General features: G+C 41.6%; 1 protein-coding gene across 3 annotated transcripts in view; it reads left to right on the forward strand.

Annotated features, from left to right (window-relative positions):
- The window catches only part of CEP170B (centrosomal protein 170B), a 95,445-nt gene extending 77,296 nt beyond the window's left edge, over positions 1 to 18,149 (forward strand). For 2 of the 3 annotated variants that reach the window (XM_040412788.1, XM_040412787.1), the window contains exons 13-20: positions 2,290 to 2,527; positions 3,755 to 3,914; positions 7,812 to 7,850; positions 11,006 to 11,146; positions 13,696 to 13,784; positions 13,879 to 13,972; positions 15,772 to 15,823; positions 16,905 to 18,149. In XM_040412788.1, coding sequence (XP_040268722.1) covers positions 2,290 to 2,527; positions 3,755 to 3,914; positions 7,812 to 7,850; positions 11,006 to 11,146; positions 13,696 to 13,784; positions 13,879 to 13,972; positions 15,772 to 15,823; positions 16,905 to 17,137 — 1,046 coding nt within the window. In that variant the 3' untranslated portion in view covers positions 17,138 to 18,149. The remainder of the gene's footprint in view (positions 1 to 2,289; positions 2,528 to 3,754; positions 3,915 to 7,811; positions 7,851 to 11,005; positions 11,147 to 13,695; positions 13,785 to 13,878; positions 13,973 to 15,771; positions 15,824 to 16,904) is intronic. The other variant, XM_040412789.1, reaches the window with a different exon arrangement.
- Positions 18,150 to 19,666: the final 1,517 nt, after the last annotated feature.

Below are 19,666 nucleotides of genomic sequence, written 5' to 3' on the forward strand. Positions count from 1 at the left end.
CAGAAGGTGTTCCTAGCCTTTAAGCTGTGCAGGGAACCGATCCATATCCAGATCCTCTAAATCCATGGATAAAGTGCGGGTGGCCCATGCCAGAATATTTTGCTCTGCAAAATCCTGAATGGAGGATGACGTTGTTGTTGACTTTGCATTGGTATCTTCAAAAAATACTAAATACGCTCAAGGTGTCAACTCACCAATGCAAAATCCGTAACGCGGCCCCCGTCTACCATTTATAATACTGGCGTGTTCCTATGTTGCAGTGAGACTTCAGGGCCCAGTGGTGACTGCCGCCTCCGCGCGCCCCAATAGCTGTGCCCCTGCAAACAATGCAAATAACACAATAGAAACATATATATGGTCTGCAGATCATCACAATTCAATGCATAATTATTTTTTCTGCTTAAGGGCTAGATTTAGCAATGCTTTACATTAGTCATTTCGTCAGTATTACAGAATTTGTGACCCCTTTTTAACTGCTACTCGATCTTGTAGATTTTACAAGTTCTCCGATTGTAAATCTAGCCCTAAGGTCTATGATTTTCTATGTTTATCGGTTATCTGTTGACTTCTTGCCAAAATACAAGTTGCAGTACAAGTTTAGACATCCATCTACCAAGCCCTGTCTCACTGCGTATGTTTTAGTCAAAAAATATTTCAGCCACTTCGAAGTATATACCTTTTTAAAGGGCATCTTTCGGCAGATTTGTACCTATGACACTGGCTGACCTGTTACATGTGCGCTTGGCAGCTGAAGGCGTCTGTGTTGGCCCCATGTTCATATCTGTCCACATTGCTGATGTTTTAATACATGCAAATGAGCCTCTAGGAGCAACGGGGGCGTTACCATTACACCTAGAGGCTCAGCTCTTCCTGCAACTGCCGGGTCCTCTACACTTTGTTTGACAGGACCAAGATGTGTTCACTTCCTGGCCCTGTCAATCAAAGTACAGAAGGTGTGGCGGTTGCAGAGAGAGCAGAGCCTCTAGGTGTAACGGTAACTCCCCCGTTGCTCCTAGAGGCTCATTTGCATATATTAAAACATCATTTTTCTCAGCAATGCGGGCACATATGAACATGGGACAACACAGATGCCTTCAGCTGCCAAGCGCACATGTAACAGGTAGGCCAGTGTCATGGGTACAAAACTGCTGACAGATGGGCTTTAAAATATGCATTTTTTTAATTACTCCTAAAATGTTGTGTCTTCTATGTTGATCTATGCATCTCCATGGTTACAAGCTACAAACTGTATCAAGTCCCTGATCCTGTGATCAGAGCCAGCATCAGCATCCAGTTCTTTGTGTGGATTTTCCTAGAGGAAATCTGTGGCAAAATCCCACAGAACTGCAGTGAAATCCACAATGGATTTTTTTCAGGCCCATGAGCGAGAAGCCCGAGGGTATGTTAACAAATGACAGTTTTGTGGCGTTCTTTGGTAAAAATAAGAAAGACAAGAAATTATATTCATCATTCCAACAAAAAAAGCCACCCAAGGACTCAAACTGGAGCTAGCTCGGCTTGCAGTGATGATTTCTTGCATTAGGTTATTGAGAAGCAGGTCACAGATGAGTGACCATATGGCTGCTTGATCAGACTACACAAGGTTTGTAGTCTGTTACCATGGAGACCCATAGACCTACATAGAAGCTGTAGACACATTATTTTTCAGTACAATCTCAACAGATTCACTTCCGCAAGTGGCATTTAACATGTAGAAAGAGTTAATACAAGGCACTTGATTGTCCATATTGCTTTCTTCGCTGGCTGATTAAGGTTGATAAATTTTTCCATCACATTATACACTGCCAGTTTCCATGGTTACGACCACCCTACAGTCCATCAGTGGTGGTCGTGCCTGTACACTATAGGAAAAAGTGTCGGCCAGTAGCATAGCAGCGCACATAGGCTGGTGCTTTTTCTTATAGTGTGCAAGCACGACCATCACTCCTGGGATTGCAGGGTGGTCGTAACCATGGAAACTGGCAGTGTATAATGTGATGGAAAAATGAATCAACCTTACAATACATTAGTAAGTGCCTGGTATTAACTTTCTCTACATAATAAATGCTATTTGCTGAAGTGACAAAACCCCTTTAAGGTGCAAAACATACAGTGAGAATGAAAAAAATGAGCGACATTGCTGTCATAACTATTCCTACCATCAAGCAACTTGTATGTTGGCCATCCTAAATCCATCCACAGTATTCCTACCTGTCTATCCCGCTGGTGTTAGGAAAGTATTGATCTTTTTTGACTTTCTCTTTTTCTAAAACCAATTCATTTTATAAGCTTCAAGACGGAGACAGCAGGGTTCAGATTATATTTCCACATCTGAGGAGGAATACGGCTCTAATCACAGTACTCCTAAACACAAACGATCCCATACTTCAACAGCCACACAGACTCCCAGGACACCTAATGTGCCGGTCCGCCCACGGCAGAGCACCCTTCAGGATGATGATGACGATGACCAAGAGGTCTACAATAACTTCATGGCCCAGTCAGAAGAAATAGCTGAAATTGCCAGGTGAGTGCCCACAGCGTAGACTTGGGGAACCCAATGTTCTTCACGGATGGCATGTATAAAATAGGACTACTGTCACATCATTTGATCCAGGTTTATGTGAATGGCAACCGGTATGTAACTTGCCTCCACATCCCTGGTCAAATTATCTTAAAATCTGAGCAGCATTCAAGGTGGCCAACAGTCATATACTGTACGCTAGATGCAAGTGGTCCGAACGTGCTGATTTGAGGAGGACTGGCCAAGTATCCAATCAATGCTGGATGTCAGGGGAAAGAAGTAGTATCTTTTTGTTCCCATGGGTGATGAGTTTCTGAAAAGCACTTTCACCTTCTTCAACGTTTGGCCAAGAGTATGGACAACTTTTTAGCTGTGAAGAAATGATTTTTAAATTAGGTTGGGATTACACAGCAACGTCCATCATCGGAAAGGAAATCTGCACAGTGATGGACCCCTCTAAAGACAAAGCCGAGACGTAGAAGAGGCCAAACGATCCCGGTCGGCCAGTCGCTCGAGAAGGCAGTACTATCTTCATCTAGAGTGGGCTATCTTGATGAGCCTCAAATCGGTGTAATAATGTAAAGGGTAATATCTGAGTGATAGATTTGTCCTTGTCTTTCATGGATGTTCCTTTGTAATCTCAACCTTATAGTGGATTTATTCTGTCGCTCAGCTTTCAAGGTGTCTTCCATAACTGAGAATAAGTGTGTCGAGGAGAGATGTATTTGGAATTTTTCTATCTTTACCCATCTACATTTGCTAATGAAGAAAAACAAGTAAAGCAGGTTGTCGATATCAAGACATTTAATAGATTCCCCAATTTACAGGAGCTTTTAGACATGACAAAGTTCATTGAAGTTCTGCTAGTAGCATTGATGCTGGCATGGTCTAGTCAATATGGGATGCAGCTGGAGAGCCAGTATGTTTGACTTGTTTTGCCCTTAGTTTAACCAGTCCTAATTAACAGTCCTTGGCCATCACAATGTTGTATCCTTTTAGTTGACAGGTGTCATATATTTGGTAGCTGGCCATGATGGCTTAAACCATTTGCCTATACTCGAATTGACATGTCGTACGAGTGGTATCCTCTATCCAACCAGTCCCAGTACTAATTTTAATGGACCATGCATGACCACCACGTAGTCAGACCTTCTGCCTCTTCTCATTCATCATGACCTACTTAGAAAGAGCCAGAAAACCTTTTCTGATGTTTTTGATTTGATACCGCAGATTGAGTCAAACCCTGGTAAATGATGTGGCCAGTTTAGCTAAAGAGATACATGATGTGGCCGGAGATGGGGATTCTCAGAGCTCTTCAGGAACAGGGAACAGTACCTCTATAAGTTCTATACCAAACACGCCAGGGCCAATCATATCTGCAAGAGAAGAGGTGAGCATTTTCATATTCAGTATTTTTTACTGCTGTCCCGCATAGTGTTAATCCATCATGTGTATAAAGGTAAAGGTATGGAATCTGAGGAATGCGCTTGAGCTTTCCATGTAAGATTGTCTTGTTTTAAGAGCTTCAGTGTATCTGTGCTGTCCATTATAAAATACAGAATTAGGTACAATTATGACAAATCATATACCCCTATAGCTCTACTCCTAGTGCTAGAATGAGGGGACACTTTGTATTCATGTGTGTGTTTATTTTGCATTTTTTTGTGTTTAGTGTTTTATTTTGCCTTTTTGGTTCATCAGTACTACCATATTTAGATATTTTTTGTGAAATTGGGCTTTAAAATGACTACAGCCATAACAAATTACAGACCGTTTACACAGCATCTGTGATTTTGAAGATCCTTCTGACAAAAAGGAATTGACAACCTATTTATAATGGTCCGGGCCAGAATAGACAAAGTATGGTGCTGGGAAAAAATTAAAACAAGGGCCCTATGTGCTGAAATATTGTACCTTCTAGGGGCATTGCTGGGGTCTTACTAATTTAGGCCTAATTACAGTTCTTAAATGATACCACGATACTAGAATCAATTCTACCACCATACAGTTAATAAGCAAAGTGCACTATACAAGGACTAATATTACCAATAGTACCACTTCCACTGTCATTGTGCCGCCTAGAAAATATTAAAGGAGGGCAGATTTAGAGGGGTGTTACTGCTCTGGGGCAGAAAAAGATTAACTGTATCCACGGCCCGAGGATGTGAGTACAGGACTGGCACAACGGTGGTAGATGACTAGCACCCCACACTCAAAATAAGAGGTTTAGATATTCATGACCCATCCCCAGGATAGATCATCAATGTCAGATCAGTGGGGGATTCCGACTCCTTACACCTCTACGATCATCTGTTTGAAGAGGTGGCGGCACTCTTTTGAGCGCTGTGCCCTCTTCCCAGGCCAGGGACATTGGTCACAAGGCCTATGTGCAGCTCAGTCCCATTCAAGTGAATAGCCTGAGATGCAATACCAAGCACAGCCACTGTCGAATGTATGGCGCTGTGCTGTGAGGAGATCAAGCGCTGTGGCCCTTTCAAACAGCTGATCGGCAGGGGTGCCGGGAGTCTGACCCCCCAACAATGTGATATTGATGACCTAAGTCCTCAGTATTGTACCCCTTTTAAATGCAAGTTGCTCATACAGTCTTCTTGCACAGGGGCCCCTCTGCTGTCCACCCCTGGTGACAAATTTTGTGCCGCCAGCTTTTGTGGGGCCCTAGATTTATCCAAAAGGAGCAGGACAATGAGGCATCGGTACCCACCAAAGACTATAGACCTAGCTGAAATTCCTGTGTAATAAGCGTGCAGGCTTGGGCTTTGAAAATCTAGTGGACGCCATCTTGCTAATGAAGTTAAAAGGTCAGCCATTTAGAAGTTCTCCTGCTTTATACCGTCACACCTTGGATGATTAGGAGAAGATTACTGGGAAATAAAATGTTAAAATACTTTCCCATAGTAAAATGCCACTTGCATGGGCAGAATGAGTCATGGGCACCATGTCATGTACCCTAGAATTACAGCCTGCCGATCCTGTGTGCCGACAACACCCTGCATGTAATGGCTATTTTAATTCTGTGTTTTGTCTAGTGAAACCACAGATATCACGTGTTTTGCGAGGCTTCCAGTGGCAGAAAGGGCTGCAAATCATAAATCTTATTTAAAGGGCCCGGAAAACAAATGATGCATTACTTATACAAGCAATGGCTTTCATTAACCTGCAATTACTTGCAGTATTTGGGCATGATGAGTTTAGCCAGAGCTTGTAAATGGCTCTTTTAAATTTTTTTTTAAAAAAATGGAACTTTTTACATTGAAAATGCAGGCGGCATATTACAGAGCAGGAGGAGCTGAGAAGATGGATATATAGTTTGGTGGTAGAAGATTCAGTATAATTTCTCATCTTATTCATTTAAAGGGGTTATCCAGTAATTAATATTGGTGACCTATCCTCAGGATCAGTGGGGGTCCAACACCTGGAACCCCCACAACCAGCTGTTAGAAGAGACTGGCACTCCATGAGCGCTTAGTCCTCTTCCTATGCCATGTGACATCACCGAACATCAGTCACATGGCCTAGTTGCAGCTCAGCCCCGTTCAAGTCCATGGGGCTGAGCTGCAATGCCAAGCACAGCACCATACACTGTATAGCTACCAGGAGTCGGCTGGGCTCGGCAGGCTGCCAGGATTAGACACTCCCTCATGTGATACTGATGACCTATCCTGAGGATAGGCCATCATTAAAAAATCCTGGATCAGCTCTTGCTGATTCTGGGCTTTGACGGTGCTTCCTTGCTTGAGTAGCCAAGCTGGTTATGGACACCGTATTGTAGCTTCGTAGAACACTGTTCAGTAATATGGCAGTGTGCGTTAGACGTAGGCTACTTTCATTTTCCCATAATTTCCAAGACTCACGCCATTCTACTAAAAGTGACTGTCCAGGTTTTTGATATTGATGGCCTATCCTCAGGATAAGTCCTCAGTATCTGATCGTGGGGATCTAACACCTGGCACCCCCCAACAATCATCTGTTTGAAGAGGCTACAGGGCCTCTTCCTAGGCCAGTGACATCACATTCAAGTGAATGGGGCTAAGCTGCAATACCAAGCATAGCCGCTATCCAATAAGCACTGTGGCCTCCTCAAACAGACAATCTCCGGGGGTGCTAAGTGTTAGCACCATGACCTAGTCTGAGGATAGCTCCTCAGTATTAAACACCCATGGAGGATCCAAGTCTAGTTCAGTATAGCCGTGGGAGGTCTGGTTATTGCTGCCGTAATATGAATGCTAAGATACGCCTATATTATAGATGAGTAAAATGTTTTTATACTGTACATAATGTATACGTCAAGGAGCATTCCTTAGAAATATAGTCCATTAAGAAAGAAGTGAACTCTATTGGCATAACTTTTTCCCCCTGACTCGAAAAGGGGGTGTACTTATCAGGAAGGGGTGTGAGTTTTCAGAAAGGGACGTTACCTAAAATGCACCAGTTGGTGCCAAAATGGTGCCATAATTCTGGCATAAAATGATGTGTCAAAGCAAGCCAACCAATAGTTGATATAGCATTAGACAAAACTGCCTATCCCTGCACCAGATTTATAATCCAGGCTGAGCCCCTGTGATAAATCTTGTACAGGTCTACACAGTCTAAGCTTACCCCATGTATAGGATCAGACCGTCAATATGGCCATATTGTTTTGCATTCTGTCTTAAGAATGCCATTATTTTCCGATATAACCATGTTATAACGGAATATAATAAAGTGACGTTTGGGTCCCTATTGACTTCCATGGGGTTAGCGTTCGGGGTCAAGTTCAGGTCCTGAACCAAAACTTTGACCTGAAGTTCGGGAGAACCCGAACTTCCACGGGTTCGCTCATCCCTATTCTTGAGATATGCCCCCAGAGGGTAATCAGAACTTCCTAGGGAGCAATACAAAGACTGTAGCCGTACCCCTGACTAGTGTGCCTCATTTCTAGTACTTGTATCCTTACATGGGACTGATGCACCTTCTGTGCCCCCACAGGCTCCAAGACCACAATGCAACGACAAACTTTTCAACCCCTATAGCTATAACCCTATATGGCCCTACCAATGCTACTATCTCTTTTGCAACCATCAATATGCAGTACCAACAGATGGGCACAAGGAGATCCAGGGCGGTCACGCTGAGGCTTTAGCGCTGCCTATCCTTTCAGTAGCGGAATAACCAGGGGGAAATAGCTTCTTATTTTGCATTGAATTAGTTGACCATTTTCATTGACTTCTATTTATTTTTACATCCTTGATTTTATCTTATTCTCTTTTTTCTTTCTTTCTTAACACAGATTCTTAAAAGAACCTCACAAAGGCCATACCCATCACAGGTGCATGACTGATTTTTATTTCTTTTTTTCTTTTATTCGTTTTTAGAATTATTTTTTCCCTCCATCATTATGGGTCATTTATGATTTGAGGATTTTTTTGTTTGTTTTTTGCTCAAGTTTAAAACTCGCACTGCCAAACAACATGGTACTGTATATTCTGGCAAGTGTGAAGTTAAGGGGGTTCTCTGGGAGTACATTATTGATAAGATATATTGATGACCCATTGTAAGGATAGGTTATTGGTGGGGGTCCAACTCCCAGCACAGTCACCGATCAGGCCGCGTACATTGTATAGTGGCTGTTCTTGGTTGTGCAGACCAGGTCCATTCACTTGAAGCTGCACATAGGCCATGCAACCACAGAGCCGCAGAGTGCTAGGAGTCGGACCCCACCGATCTGTTATTGATAACCTATCCTGAGAAAGGGTCATCATCAGTATTGTACTCCTGGAAAATACACTTTAATAGACCCTCTTTTCCATGAGCTGCGCTACATCATGATGACTTTCAGTCAAGTGTTTGTAGTAGGTTTATCTACAGTCCATTTAGAAAGTCTTTAAACACAATTTTAAATATTAAGTCCTATCGCTAAACTTGGATCTATTCCATTCACAGGTAAAAAAATTAGCAATCTTCATAACAAATATAAAGAGCACCTGTCAGCAGGATCAATCCTATTGAACCAGTGTCTCAGGGCACTGAGGGACGTGGACAGCACGGGAAAGCTCAGGTGCACTGAGGAGCTAGACCAGTCCCTTCAGTGCACCGAAGCCCTCATTTGCAGCATAACCAATTTTTCACAAGACTGGTCTCATTTTACACAGCAGGATTGACCCTACCCAGAAGTATGCCTGGTTTATTCGGGTTGATCCTGCTAATAGGTGCTTTTTTAAGGTATATCCCTTTCTGTAGGTAAAAACATTACAATTTACATCTTTTTTTTCCCTTCCACTGTACTTGGTGTTAAAATATCTTTTTATATAAGTATACAAAAAATTATATATATATTCACAAAAAGTTGACACTGTCTAGTTTAGAACTTAATGGCAGCAACACATCTCAAAAAAGTTCGGATGGGGCAACAAAGGCCTGGGAAAGTAAGGCTCCTGCACACGATGCAGATTATGTGCAGTTTTTCCACACATATTTTTGTGAGGAAAAGCTCTTGAACTTGTGCAACAGGTAAATTTATATTTAATAGGGAATATGTTGATAGCAGGGAGGGTGTAACTACAGTCTCTGAGAAATAACACCATACAGTTTCTCAGGGGCGGCACCTACTGATCCTGCTAGTGGGCGACGGACCCTCTGGTGCTCGATCTCTATCTCTCTGCTGCAGTGGAGAATCTGGCAGGACACTTCTGAGGCCTTGCTGGTCTGACACATGTGCTCCACACTCTGCTCCCTTGCACTGGTCCGTTTTGCACTCTTCCTTCAGTGCCATACAATGCTCTGCCTGCTGCAGCCTCTCTACCTGTCTGGGCTGCACTGCTTCACTTGGGTGGCTGCATCACACCACCCCTGAGCTCTGGTAACTGACCTTGCTCTGGATCTCTGGCACTGCCCTCCTCTTCTTCCCCAGGCCCTGGCAGTGGCTGAACTCTTCCTCCTGTGCAGCAGGCTTTGTTTTCCCCTGTTATCTCTAGCTGGGAACTGTCTCCCTCTGCTGGACATAAATGATGACAGCAAGTCTCTATGTTCCAGCACTGCAACAGCTCCTCCACTGCACCTCCGCACCGCAACGTACGTTGCGGATCGCTGATCCATTCAAGTCAATGGGTCCGGAACTGCTGTTGCTCGTGATTTGCAAACCTTCTGTTTGCGGTCCGCAACACGGACACGGCGACCATGCAGTCATCTGAATGGGGCCTAACACTTACTTTTCCATTCTTTTGTTGCCTCCACATCAACTTAATATGCAATGCTGCCATCAACTTCTAAATGAAAGTGTAACTGCTGTTTCATTTTTTATTCCCTAATGGTATAGTACACCCTGCTGTATAAGTGCTTTTGTGATTTAAAATTTGATCATTTTCAGTTTTACCTGCTAATAACCCCACAAATGCATGCTACTTTCCTATTCAGCAGCTCTCCTCTCACAGCGTTGCCATGTGCAGTCCGTCTTCTCAGTATTATAACAAGAGACGGATGAGCTCTGGGAGGAGGAGCTCAGCACTGACTTTACATGGTGATATCTTCTCAATGGTAGCAGCTGACAGTCCAGGCTTTCATACAAGACCAGAATGACAGCTCTAGTCCAAGCAACAGAGGAGAAATCACTGTTAGAAAGAGTCGGGAATAATTGCTGGTAAAATCTGCTTTTACTTTCAGCTTCATTCACAGCATCCCGATTTCTATAATTGATATCTTCCCCTGTACTGAACAGATTTATGTCATTCTGGTATTGTCAGCTTTCAGACAATACAAAGCCCATATTTCTAGCTGGTACCAAACCAGAGATATAAGCAGCTAAAGCAGCCCCCCCTCCCTGTCAGTCTGGAAGAGAATGAGGGACAGCTGGCTATTAAGAGGTTAAAAGAAATGCTTACTGATTTAATGTAATTGCAGGGCTTGTCTCTGGTTAGCTGTATGTGAGGATACACACAGCTCTGGGTACTGTGGGAAGTTATCTGTGTTCTGATTGGTCCTGCTAGTTCATGTGAGGAGAGCAAGGGCTTATGGGAAGTGAGGGAAATACAGGATGGCCTCAAGGAAGGGCAAAGAAGAGCAGCAGAGGCCATCTTGGGAAGTTGCTGAAATAGAGGCACAGAGAAATATGGTTGCTAAGGGCTGAATACAGACATCAGAAAGGTCAAATTAGCTGAAAAATGCAGCTTCATGAATATCTTCCATTCAGCATCACATATGTTAGGAATTTAATTTTTGGTAGTGAAATGGCAGTTACACTTTAACTAATATTTTTTGTGTTCTATGATCCATTGTGAATAAAATATGGGTCTATGAGATTGGCAGATCATTGTGTTCTGTTTTTATTTACACAGCGTCCCAACTTTTTGGGAATTGGGGTTGTACATATATTTATATTACTGAATACACTAAAGGACAGAAAGACATTTACATGATATTTTGGACCTGCTGTGTGAATTGATTGCATATTATTATTGTACAGTTCTTCATGTTTTGCTCCCTTTCCAGCTAGTTCATCATATACCAGAGGCAAGTCTAAATTATCAAAAAGTCCCACCAGGCTCCACTGGATTGAAAGACTTTGATCAAAGCGTGAACGACTATCGTGATGAAGATCCCATGAAAAGAAGGGCTAGAAACCGAGAAGAGGTAGACACGACACATTTACACATGTGGCCTCTTTATAGCAGAGTCACACCCCTCCCCATTATCCATGCGCAGTCATCCATTCCACAGGATCCCGGCATTTGGCTGAGATGCCTCTATGCTGTGAAACAGACCATTGCACACAGACAATAGAGTCCAAATCAAGGGAAGAACAATATAAAAATGAAGTATGTTTAAAAAAAAAAAAAAAAACATACCATCACAATTTTTCCCCTTACATATTAACAGCTTATATTTGCAAAGGGTTATCTCCCAAGAAAGAGAACCATCTCGCCAGCGCCACCTATTGATTTGGTTCTCTAGAAGTCAAGATTAAACTTTCCTAGAAGTCTTGGGATTTCACAAAGGCATATAGCCAAGACCGATATCTTGTCAGATCCCAAGGCTTGTTGGAAAGATGGATCTTGACTCATACGGAGCCACTTCCAATAGGTGGCGCTGGCGAGATGGTTTTCTTTCTTGAGAGATATATCTTTGCGTATTCTTTTGGAGCATTGCCAATAAGTCTCCATACAGAACTGGTCTCATTAAAGAGATTCAGCACCCTAGCAGCCTATATTTGAATATTCTATGTATTTTTTTTTAAATGTGTGGATGGTTTTCTGGATATATTTTTGAAGTCACTCATGTATTTTACTTCCTGCCCTGGCTCTTAACTTCCTCTAGTGACTCAATTAAAGCATCACACATTACACTGATAAGTGCAGTGCTCTTCTATGAGCATCCGGGCCTGTCAAGAGAACAATATAGCTGTTAACTGTTATCCCAATCTACTATTATACTAACAGATAACCTCTTTCCATCACGGCAGCAGTAAAATAGCAAGAAGTTACCAATCTATATAGGAGTTTTATCTCTCTGTGCTGACTGCCACAGAAGGACAGGAACACAGAAAAATCTGGTGGAGACAGCACGTCCTCAAGTGAAGTAACTTCACTTGAGGACGTGCTGTCTCCACCAGATTTTTCCATGTTCCTGATCTTCTGATCCTTGTGGGGGAACTCTCCACTCCCCCCGGAGACGCGCACCCACTACTAATCGGACTAGGCGTGCTGTCCTCCCTCTTCTTTTGCCACAGAAGGATTTTGTATTTCATTTTAAATGTCATAGTACTGCCAAAATGAAAAAGAAAAATGGGCAAAAATTCTTAAAAAAATTGTTTTCTAGGAGTTTTGAGTTTAAAATGATGGACATGTCAATTTAATCCCAAGGGTTTAAAAAAAAAAAAAAGGTTTCATAATTTAGCTAATTGTTAGTTATATGTCATTTATGTCATCATTATCATATTTTCCGGTTGTATAAATGTTATTTTTATGTATTTTAGTATGAACATAAAATATGGGCCACCTTACATAAAAATCAATATATGGAGTGCTTTCATGCTGTGAACAACCAATGTACAGATGTGGCACTTCAGCACGGTGGCTCAGTGGGTAGCCCTGGTGCCTTGCAGCACTGGGGTCCTGGGTTAGAATCCTACCAGGGACAACATCTGCATGAAGCTTGTATGTTCTCTCCGTGTTTGCGTGGGTTTCCTCTGGGTACTTACTGCAAAAAATATACAAATGGCTAAACTGCCTTCCTACAAAATTGATCCTATCGTGCGTTGTGTGTGTTGGTCAAACACCTATATGGCAGTCACTGACTTCCTAGGGAGTCGCCCCAGTGCTTTGAGTTCCTGTGAGAAGTAATTCTGGTCCCATAATGGTCCCTCTAATAACCTGTGGCAAAATCCACATGTAACATGAGGATTTGATGCAAATTTTGCTGCAGGCTTGCCGTGGACTCTATTTTGCAAATAATCCATGTTATCTTAAAGGGCATCTTTTAGCAGATTTGTACCTAGGAGACTGGCAGACCTGTTGCCTTCAGCTGCCAAGCGCACATGTATCTGTGTTGGTCCCATGTTCATATGTGCCCGCATTGCTGGAATTTATTTTTATTATATGCAAATTAGTCTGCAGGAGCAACAGGGGTGTTGCCGTTACACCTAGAGGCTCCGCTCTATCTGCAACTGTCACATCTTCTTCACTTTGATTGACAGGAATCACGTTTTCCCTGCCTGGTCAATCAAAGTGTAGAGGGAGCGGCAGTTGCAGAGAGATCAGAGCCTCTAGGTGTAACGGCGACACCCCCGTTGCTCCTAGAGGCTCATTTGCATGTATTAAAACATCTCAGCAATGCGGGCACATATGAACATGGGACCAACACAGATGCCTTCAGCTGCCAAGCGCACATGTAACAGGTCAGCCAGTGTCATAGGTACAAAACTGCTGACAGATGCCCTTTAATCGCATTCACTTTGCTGCTGTTGGATTTCGCACACAAATCCACAGCGGATGTACCCGAACTCCTCCTCTTCATTCCTCCTACCAAATGCACATGAGAAATATGGGCTATTTAAAGGCATTCTCTTTAGATATTGGATGAATGTAGAAGAAATTTGACATGACGACAGTTTACACGGCCACAAAACATTATACATTGATGTCACCTTATTAAATCTCCAAAACTCTTTTCTTATGTTGCAGGTGATATTTGACAACCTCATGCTGAATCCTGTGTCACAGCTATCACATACAATATGTTCCAATACCGAAATACTCACTGAAAAAATGAAGTAGGTTAATTAATTTTTTTCCTCACCACGACCGTCTAGACAGCACATATTTTTTTTCACAAATGTATTAAAATTGTACATTTTTTCCCCCCAGAGTTCTATTTTTGAACAAAGAGAAAAGTTGGGAAGAAATCGAAGCAAAAATGAACTCTGAAAATGAAGTGCCAATACTGAAAACGTCCAACAAGGTAAACATCCATCTCTTAAAGGGAGTTTCGTGCTGTTACAAGTGATAGCGTATTGCTAGGATATGCTGTCTAGTAGCATTAATTGGTGGGGGACTGACTGCTGGTACCTCCACCGTTCCGCAATATGGCAACTTCAAGCAGACGTGGCCAGAGTTGGATTCAAACCAAGGATTCCTGCATTGCTAGGCAACACCTCCTCCATTACATTGCGGAATGGAAAAACGTATCCGCAATAAACAGTGATGTGTGCATGGCCCCTTAGAAATGAAGGGGTCAGAGTGCTCTCTGCAAAAAATAGCAGATAGCACATGGGTGAAAAATACGGTCATGTGCATTAAGCCTAAATCCCTACCTTATTGGCGTCTTCTGCAAGTCCAAATTTTATGTTTTTCACTCCACCTGTGTGGTTGCTTTTGCTGCCAGTCCGTTATCAGACAGGCCCATGATGGCAGTACGTCCTGTACCGCCATTATCCAGCCATTATATGAGGCTTATGTTTGGTCCACTCAGTGGTTAGTGCTAGGGTTGGTTCAGATCCGACCAAGGGTAATATCTATATGTAGTTTGTATGTTCTCCCCATGTTTGCATAGGTTTCCTCCCAACCTCCAGAAACATAGTTACTGATGGGTTCATTTTTGGAATATACATTGCAAGTCCCAGTGGGGACAGGGACCAGTGAAATATTGTGGTGCCATATAAATGAATACAATAAAAGATAATGAGATGACTGCTTAAATGTTTGGTTAAAACGATCCACATAAGGGGAAAATATGCAGGACCGAAAAGGATTTTATGTGATGTGATGCATGGAGAGGCAAGCTATAACCAAATATTATATTCATTATATAGATCATAAAAAAAAAGTTAAAATGTGGTTAGGAAATTTTCTTAAATGGTATGGCACCTCTTGGTGTTCAAAGTGTATAGCAATGTGCACGTCCATCTACTGTGTCCAGTGCTGTTGGTCACACATGATCCCCACAGAGAGGTATCTGCATAGGGAGCTACTATTTACTGCAGCCCTGCTGGTCAGACAAGGACCAGGTCCTCTGCAGTAGCATTACAGTGTAGCTGAGAAGACTAAGGCTAGTTTCACACCAGCGTTAAAATTATCCGGCAGAGGAACAGCCTGCCGGAGTTTATCGTATCCAGTATTGATGAGCGAAGCAAGCTTCGAATGCTACAAAACTTCAGATTAATACTTTACAGAGATCTGTCTCCGTACAGTATTAGAATGAATGGCTCCGATGACCCAAAGTCATGCGAGACTTCATTGAAACCACTTCGAAACTTGGAACCGAACTCTGCTTTGGTTCCGACTGGTATTAATCCTACGTTTTGAACGAAGTGATTTCGGATGTAGCATCCGAAGCTCGCTTCGCTCATCGCTAGTATCCGGCATAGCCAGAATGGACAGGAGCATCGCCAGAATCAATTGACTATAAAGGGATCCAGCCTGTCTCCAGCAATAGTGCGGGGCTTGCTCCAGTTTCTGTCCTGCTGAATCCTACACTCATGCTGGAAACCCTCCAGATCCCAGCCAGGTCCCATCATAGTGCGCTCCGGCAGGGGAAGGCAGTATCCAGCTATGCCAGATACAATGATAGTTTTAACGCTTGTGTGAAACTAGCCTAAGTAGGAAGGGATTATATTGTCAGCTGCCAGAGGAGGAAGGAGACTGATTCTGGCCAAAGCCTAGCCCCAGCAGAACAGGTTAGCAGCAGCCCTAAGGGGGATTAATGGGATAAACCCTTTATTATTATCTTACTTAGATTATTTTATATCTTTTATCTTTAAGGAAATCAGTTCTATTCTGAAAGTTTTGAGAAGAGTTCAGAAACAACTGGAAGGTATGTCTTCTATAGCCATATACTTTTGTCTCCTGTTTGAATACTATTTATGTCCCCTTGGGATCGGTTTTAATTCTTTGTGCATGTATGATAATAATTTAGGATGTTGTAAGTTAGTCAGTGCCTCCCTCGTTTGTTGTATATAGGAACATTGATGCAACAAAAATTACTAGGATGTTTTTATTCCTTGCAAAGCAATTTTGATGGGGACCTCCCAAGTTGATCATAGAGTTTGATCTGCAGGCGGCATGTTATAGATCAGGAGGAGTATGTTAATAGTTTTGTAGGAAAAGATGAAGGTCCAGATGGGTGTTACCAGTTGGGGGGTGTCTCTGCACAGTCTGACACTAACAGCACTGATTCAATGTTGTCTGACTGTGTCGGGGCACCCCTCCAACGGGTAACGCCCAGCTGGACCTTCACTGCAAACTGCTAGTAATTCATTCATAACTTCTAGCAGGAATGGCACAACATAAGAATGGATGCTCCGGAATTGTTATTACATGGGGAATGCAAGTAGTTATTAAAACAGAAATGTCAGGAGAGGTGATTGGACCTCTTTAAAAGGAACAGTCTGGGGGAAAAAAAACGAATACAGTGGGGGAGATTTATAAAAACTAGTGCAAAGGAAAACTGGCTTAGTTGCCCACAGCAATCAATTAGATTATTCCTAAAAAGGAGCTCTAAAAAATGAAGGGTGGACTCTGGTTGCTATGGACAACTAAACCAGTTTTCCTTTGCACCAGTTTTTATAAATCTCCCCCATTGTGTTATAGGGCAGGGGATAAGGAGATGGAGCGTAACACAGGGATTCTCCATGGTGGTATTTGAATTTCTGTGTCATGCTCCGCCCCCTAGGCCCTACACTACTGCTAGTAATGCATTCATAAATTTTAGCAGGAATAATAAAGGAATGGCAAACCACAGAGTCATAAGAATAGATGCTCCAGAATTGATATTACATAGGGAATGCAAGTAGTTACTAAAATAGACATGTCAGTAGAGGTGACGGGTCTCTTTAAATTTTTATAGGTATCTGTTCTTCTTCTTGGTACTAATGGTGTTTTATCTCCTCCCACAGTTATAAATGCAATTGTTGACCCAGCCGGACACTTCGAGGTTATCCCTACTAACAAGAAAATCCCACCTGTCACTCAAACGTCAGCACCTCAGGCTAGGACTAATAGCACTGTTTCAAAAATAGAGACGCGTCAACCGGTCCGCCTAAGAAATTACATGCAAAAGTCCAGCTCGGGCTCTTCACGATCACCGGAATCCAGCTTTGGTAGAGATGAAGAAGATGCTTATGTTTGATTTTTTTTACTTTTTTTTATATATTATTTATTTCATTTTTTTTTTTATATATATAAATAGCTCCTTATTGTAACAGTTTATGTGGCTTCTGGTTATGGTATTCTAAGTCCGCGTGCTTGTCTTCAGGACTTTCTGTTCTCACAAATGCACAAAGTCTGTGTTTTGCAAATGAATGTTAAAATTTTCTCCGAAACTTGCACCGTTGACCAGCTCATGCTCCTCGCAGAAGCAAATTTACTTGAAGATTATTTTTTAGCGTAGAAATTGATTTTGGTTTAAAAAAAAAGTGCCATAAATTCAAGACCTGCATATTGTAAATTGTTCACGCTGACGTATATATTTCTTGTACGTAGATTGCACTTAACGACAAAAAAAAAAAATGTTTTCCTGGTTATGTCTGTAATTTAAAAACTATATTAGAGTTAGGTCAAACTAGTACCAAGACGCTCATGTGACTGGTCTTTTGCCAAAATGCATTACCATATTACATTTTTGTAATGTACGAAGCCCAACATTTTTTTTTCCAGTATTTTTATTTTATTTTGGTAGTTTATTTTTTATTTTTTTTTACTTTTCGTGATTCTCAGATACATTTTAGACATTCCCATTGCATCAGTGGTGCTGTCTGTATTTTGTCTGCCATTCAACCAATCACAGGACCTGTTAGGCGGAATGCTTAAGATTTTAAGTCTTCCAGATAAGGTTTGTTCCCATCAGCTGGAACACCCTAATATATTGTAAATGGCATAGACTGTACTCATCCTTTTTTTTTTTTTTTTTCTTCTTTCTCGTTTATTTAAATTACATATTTGATGTTAGAACAGTTATCCATTTCTTTAAAAAAATATGTCCATTGTCACGCACAGTATCAGGATTGAGATAAGGAAGAACACTAACTGAAAGGGTTTGAGAAACCGTTATTTAAGGAGTCTGGGATAAAAAAAAAAAAAACAGAACAAAAAAAAAAAATGGGTCAAAGAGGGATATTGCATAAAATTCAAAAAAAATAAAAAATTACTTACCTCTTAAATCCCAGAAAGGGACATCATGTTCATGTGTAAGATGTGATAAAGTTTATTCAGTGTGTTTCAAAAGCTTAAAAAATTCACAAACTTCATCCAATACATGAGGATCAAATTTAGGTCACAGGAGGACCTTTTTCAAATCCTTTCTGGAGCGAGGTTGTATCGGGACCTGGCGGAAGGCACCGCAGTTGGATGAAGGGTGTCATGGCTTTCATTTCTGGCATTTGATGGATTAAGACAGAGAAGACACGTTGTGTGTTACCATTCTTTACCAACTACTTAGGCCAAGTTCACGTCACCATTAAACTTTCTGTTCTTCTGATCCGTCAAAAAGTACTTTTTTTTTTTTCCCCCGTCAAAAATAACTCGGAATAACAGATGTGATGTGAACCCGGCCTAAGGCTAGGTTCACATCTCCATTTTCGTTTTCCATTCTTCTGATCCGTCAGAAGAACGGAAAACGGAGAGAAAAAAAATGGATCCTTTATTTCGAGCATCCATTAGGCTAATTTTGCATCCGCTTTAGCCATTTCTATCAGAGAGCCGTAATTTTGGACGGGAGAAAAAGTCCTTCACCAAGTACTTTTACTTCCATCTAAAATAACAGATCTCAGGCGGAAATTGTTAAAACAGATGCAAAATGAACATAGTGGATGCTCAAAATAAAGGATCATTTTTTAGTTTTTGTTCTTCTGACGGATCAGAAGAACAGAAAGCTAAACGTGATGTGAACCCAGCCTTACCTGATAAATTCCCTCGCCACTCCAATATTGCCTTTTTGAAGCCTGCTGCAGTCTACTAGGCTGTAGTAAAGACATCACATGTGACGGTCACTGGAGCGGCAGGGAATTTGACCGATAAATAATGGTACTATTATTATTATTATTATTATTATTATTATTATGCAATTTTCACCCCTTGGACCATATTTCTGTTGATCCCGGACAACCCTTTAGTGAAACCATCTTAAATTAGATTTGTAAAAAAAGACATCTATATGTAAGATAGTTATACAAAATTCTTATTGGAAAAATATAATTTTGTAGAGTTTTTGTTTTTTGAAACACCATTTCAATATCTGAAAGGGCAGTTTATATAAATATATATATATATAATTGGAGTAGATCCTTTGAAACTATTCAGAACCTATTAGGACATATGGACATCATAAAGTGGGCTATGCCCCTTGCTTGGAACCCCCAAAGCTGACTTTCTCTGCTGGAACAGTGTTAATCTAGGCTAAGAATGGCTCCTCCAGTGATGGAATTGGCCCATTCATGTATTGCATGGTTGGCCAATCATTTGAATGTAATACTATGATGGGTGCAGGGAAGTGTATAGAGGAACAAAACCGATCTAGTTGATTACAACTGAGGTCCTAAGATCCAGAGAAGCAGTAGTCTTCTTGACATAACCCCTTTTGAATATTGAAAATTCACCTAATTTTTGTGAGATATTTAATAATTTTATCAGATTATGGAACCCAGTGAAGGTTCTACGTAAC

Source organism: Bufo bufo, chromosome 11 (assembly GCF_905171765.1).
Source record: "Bufo bufo chromosome 11, aBufBuf1.1, whole genome shotgun sequence".
Taxonomy (NCBI): Eukaryota; Metazoa; Chordata; class Amphibia; order Anura; family Bufonidae; genus Bufo; species Bufo bufo.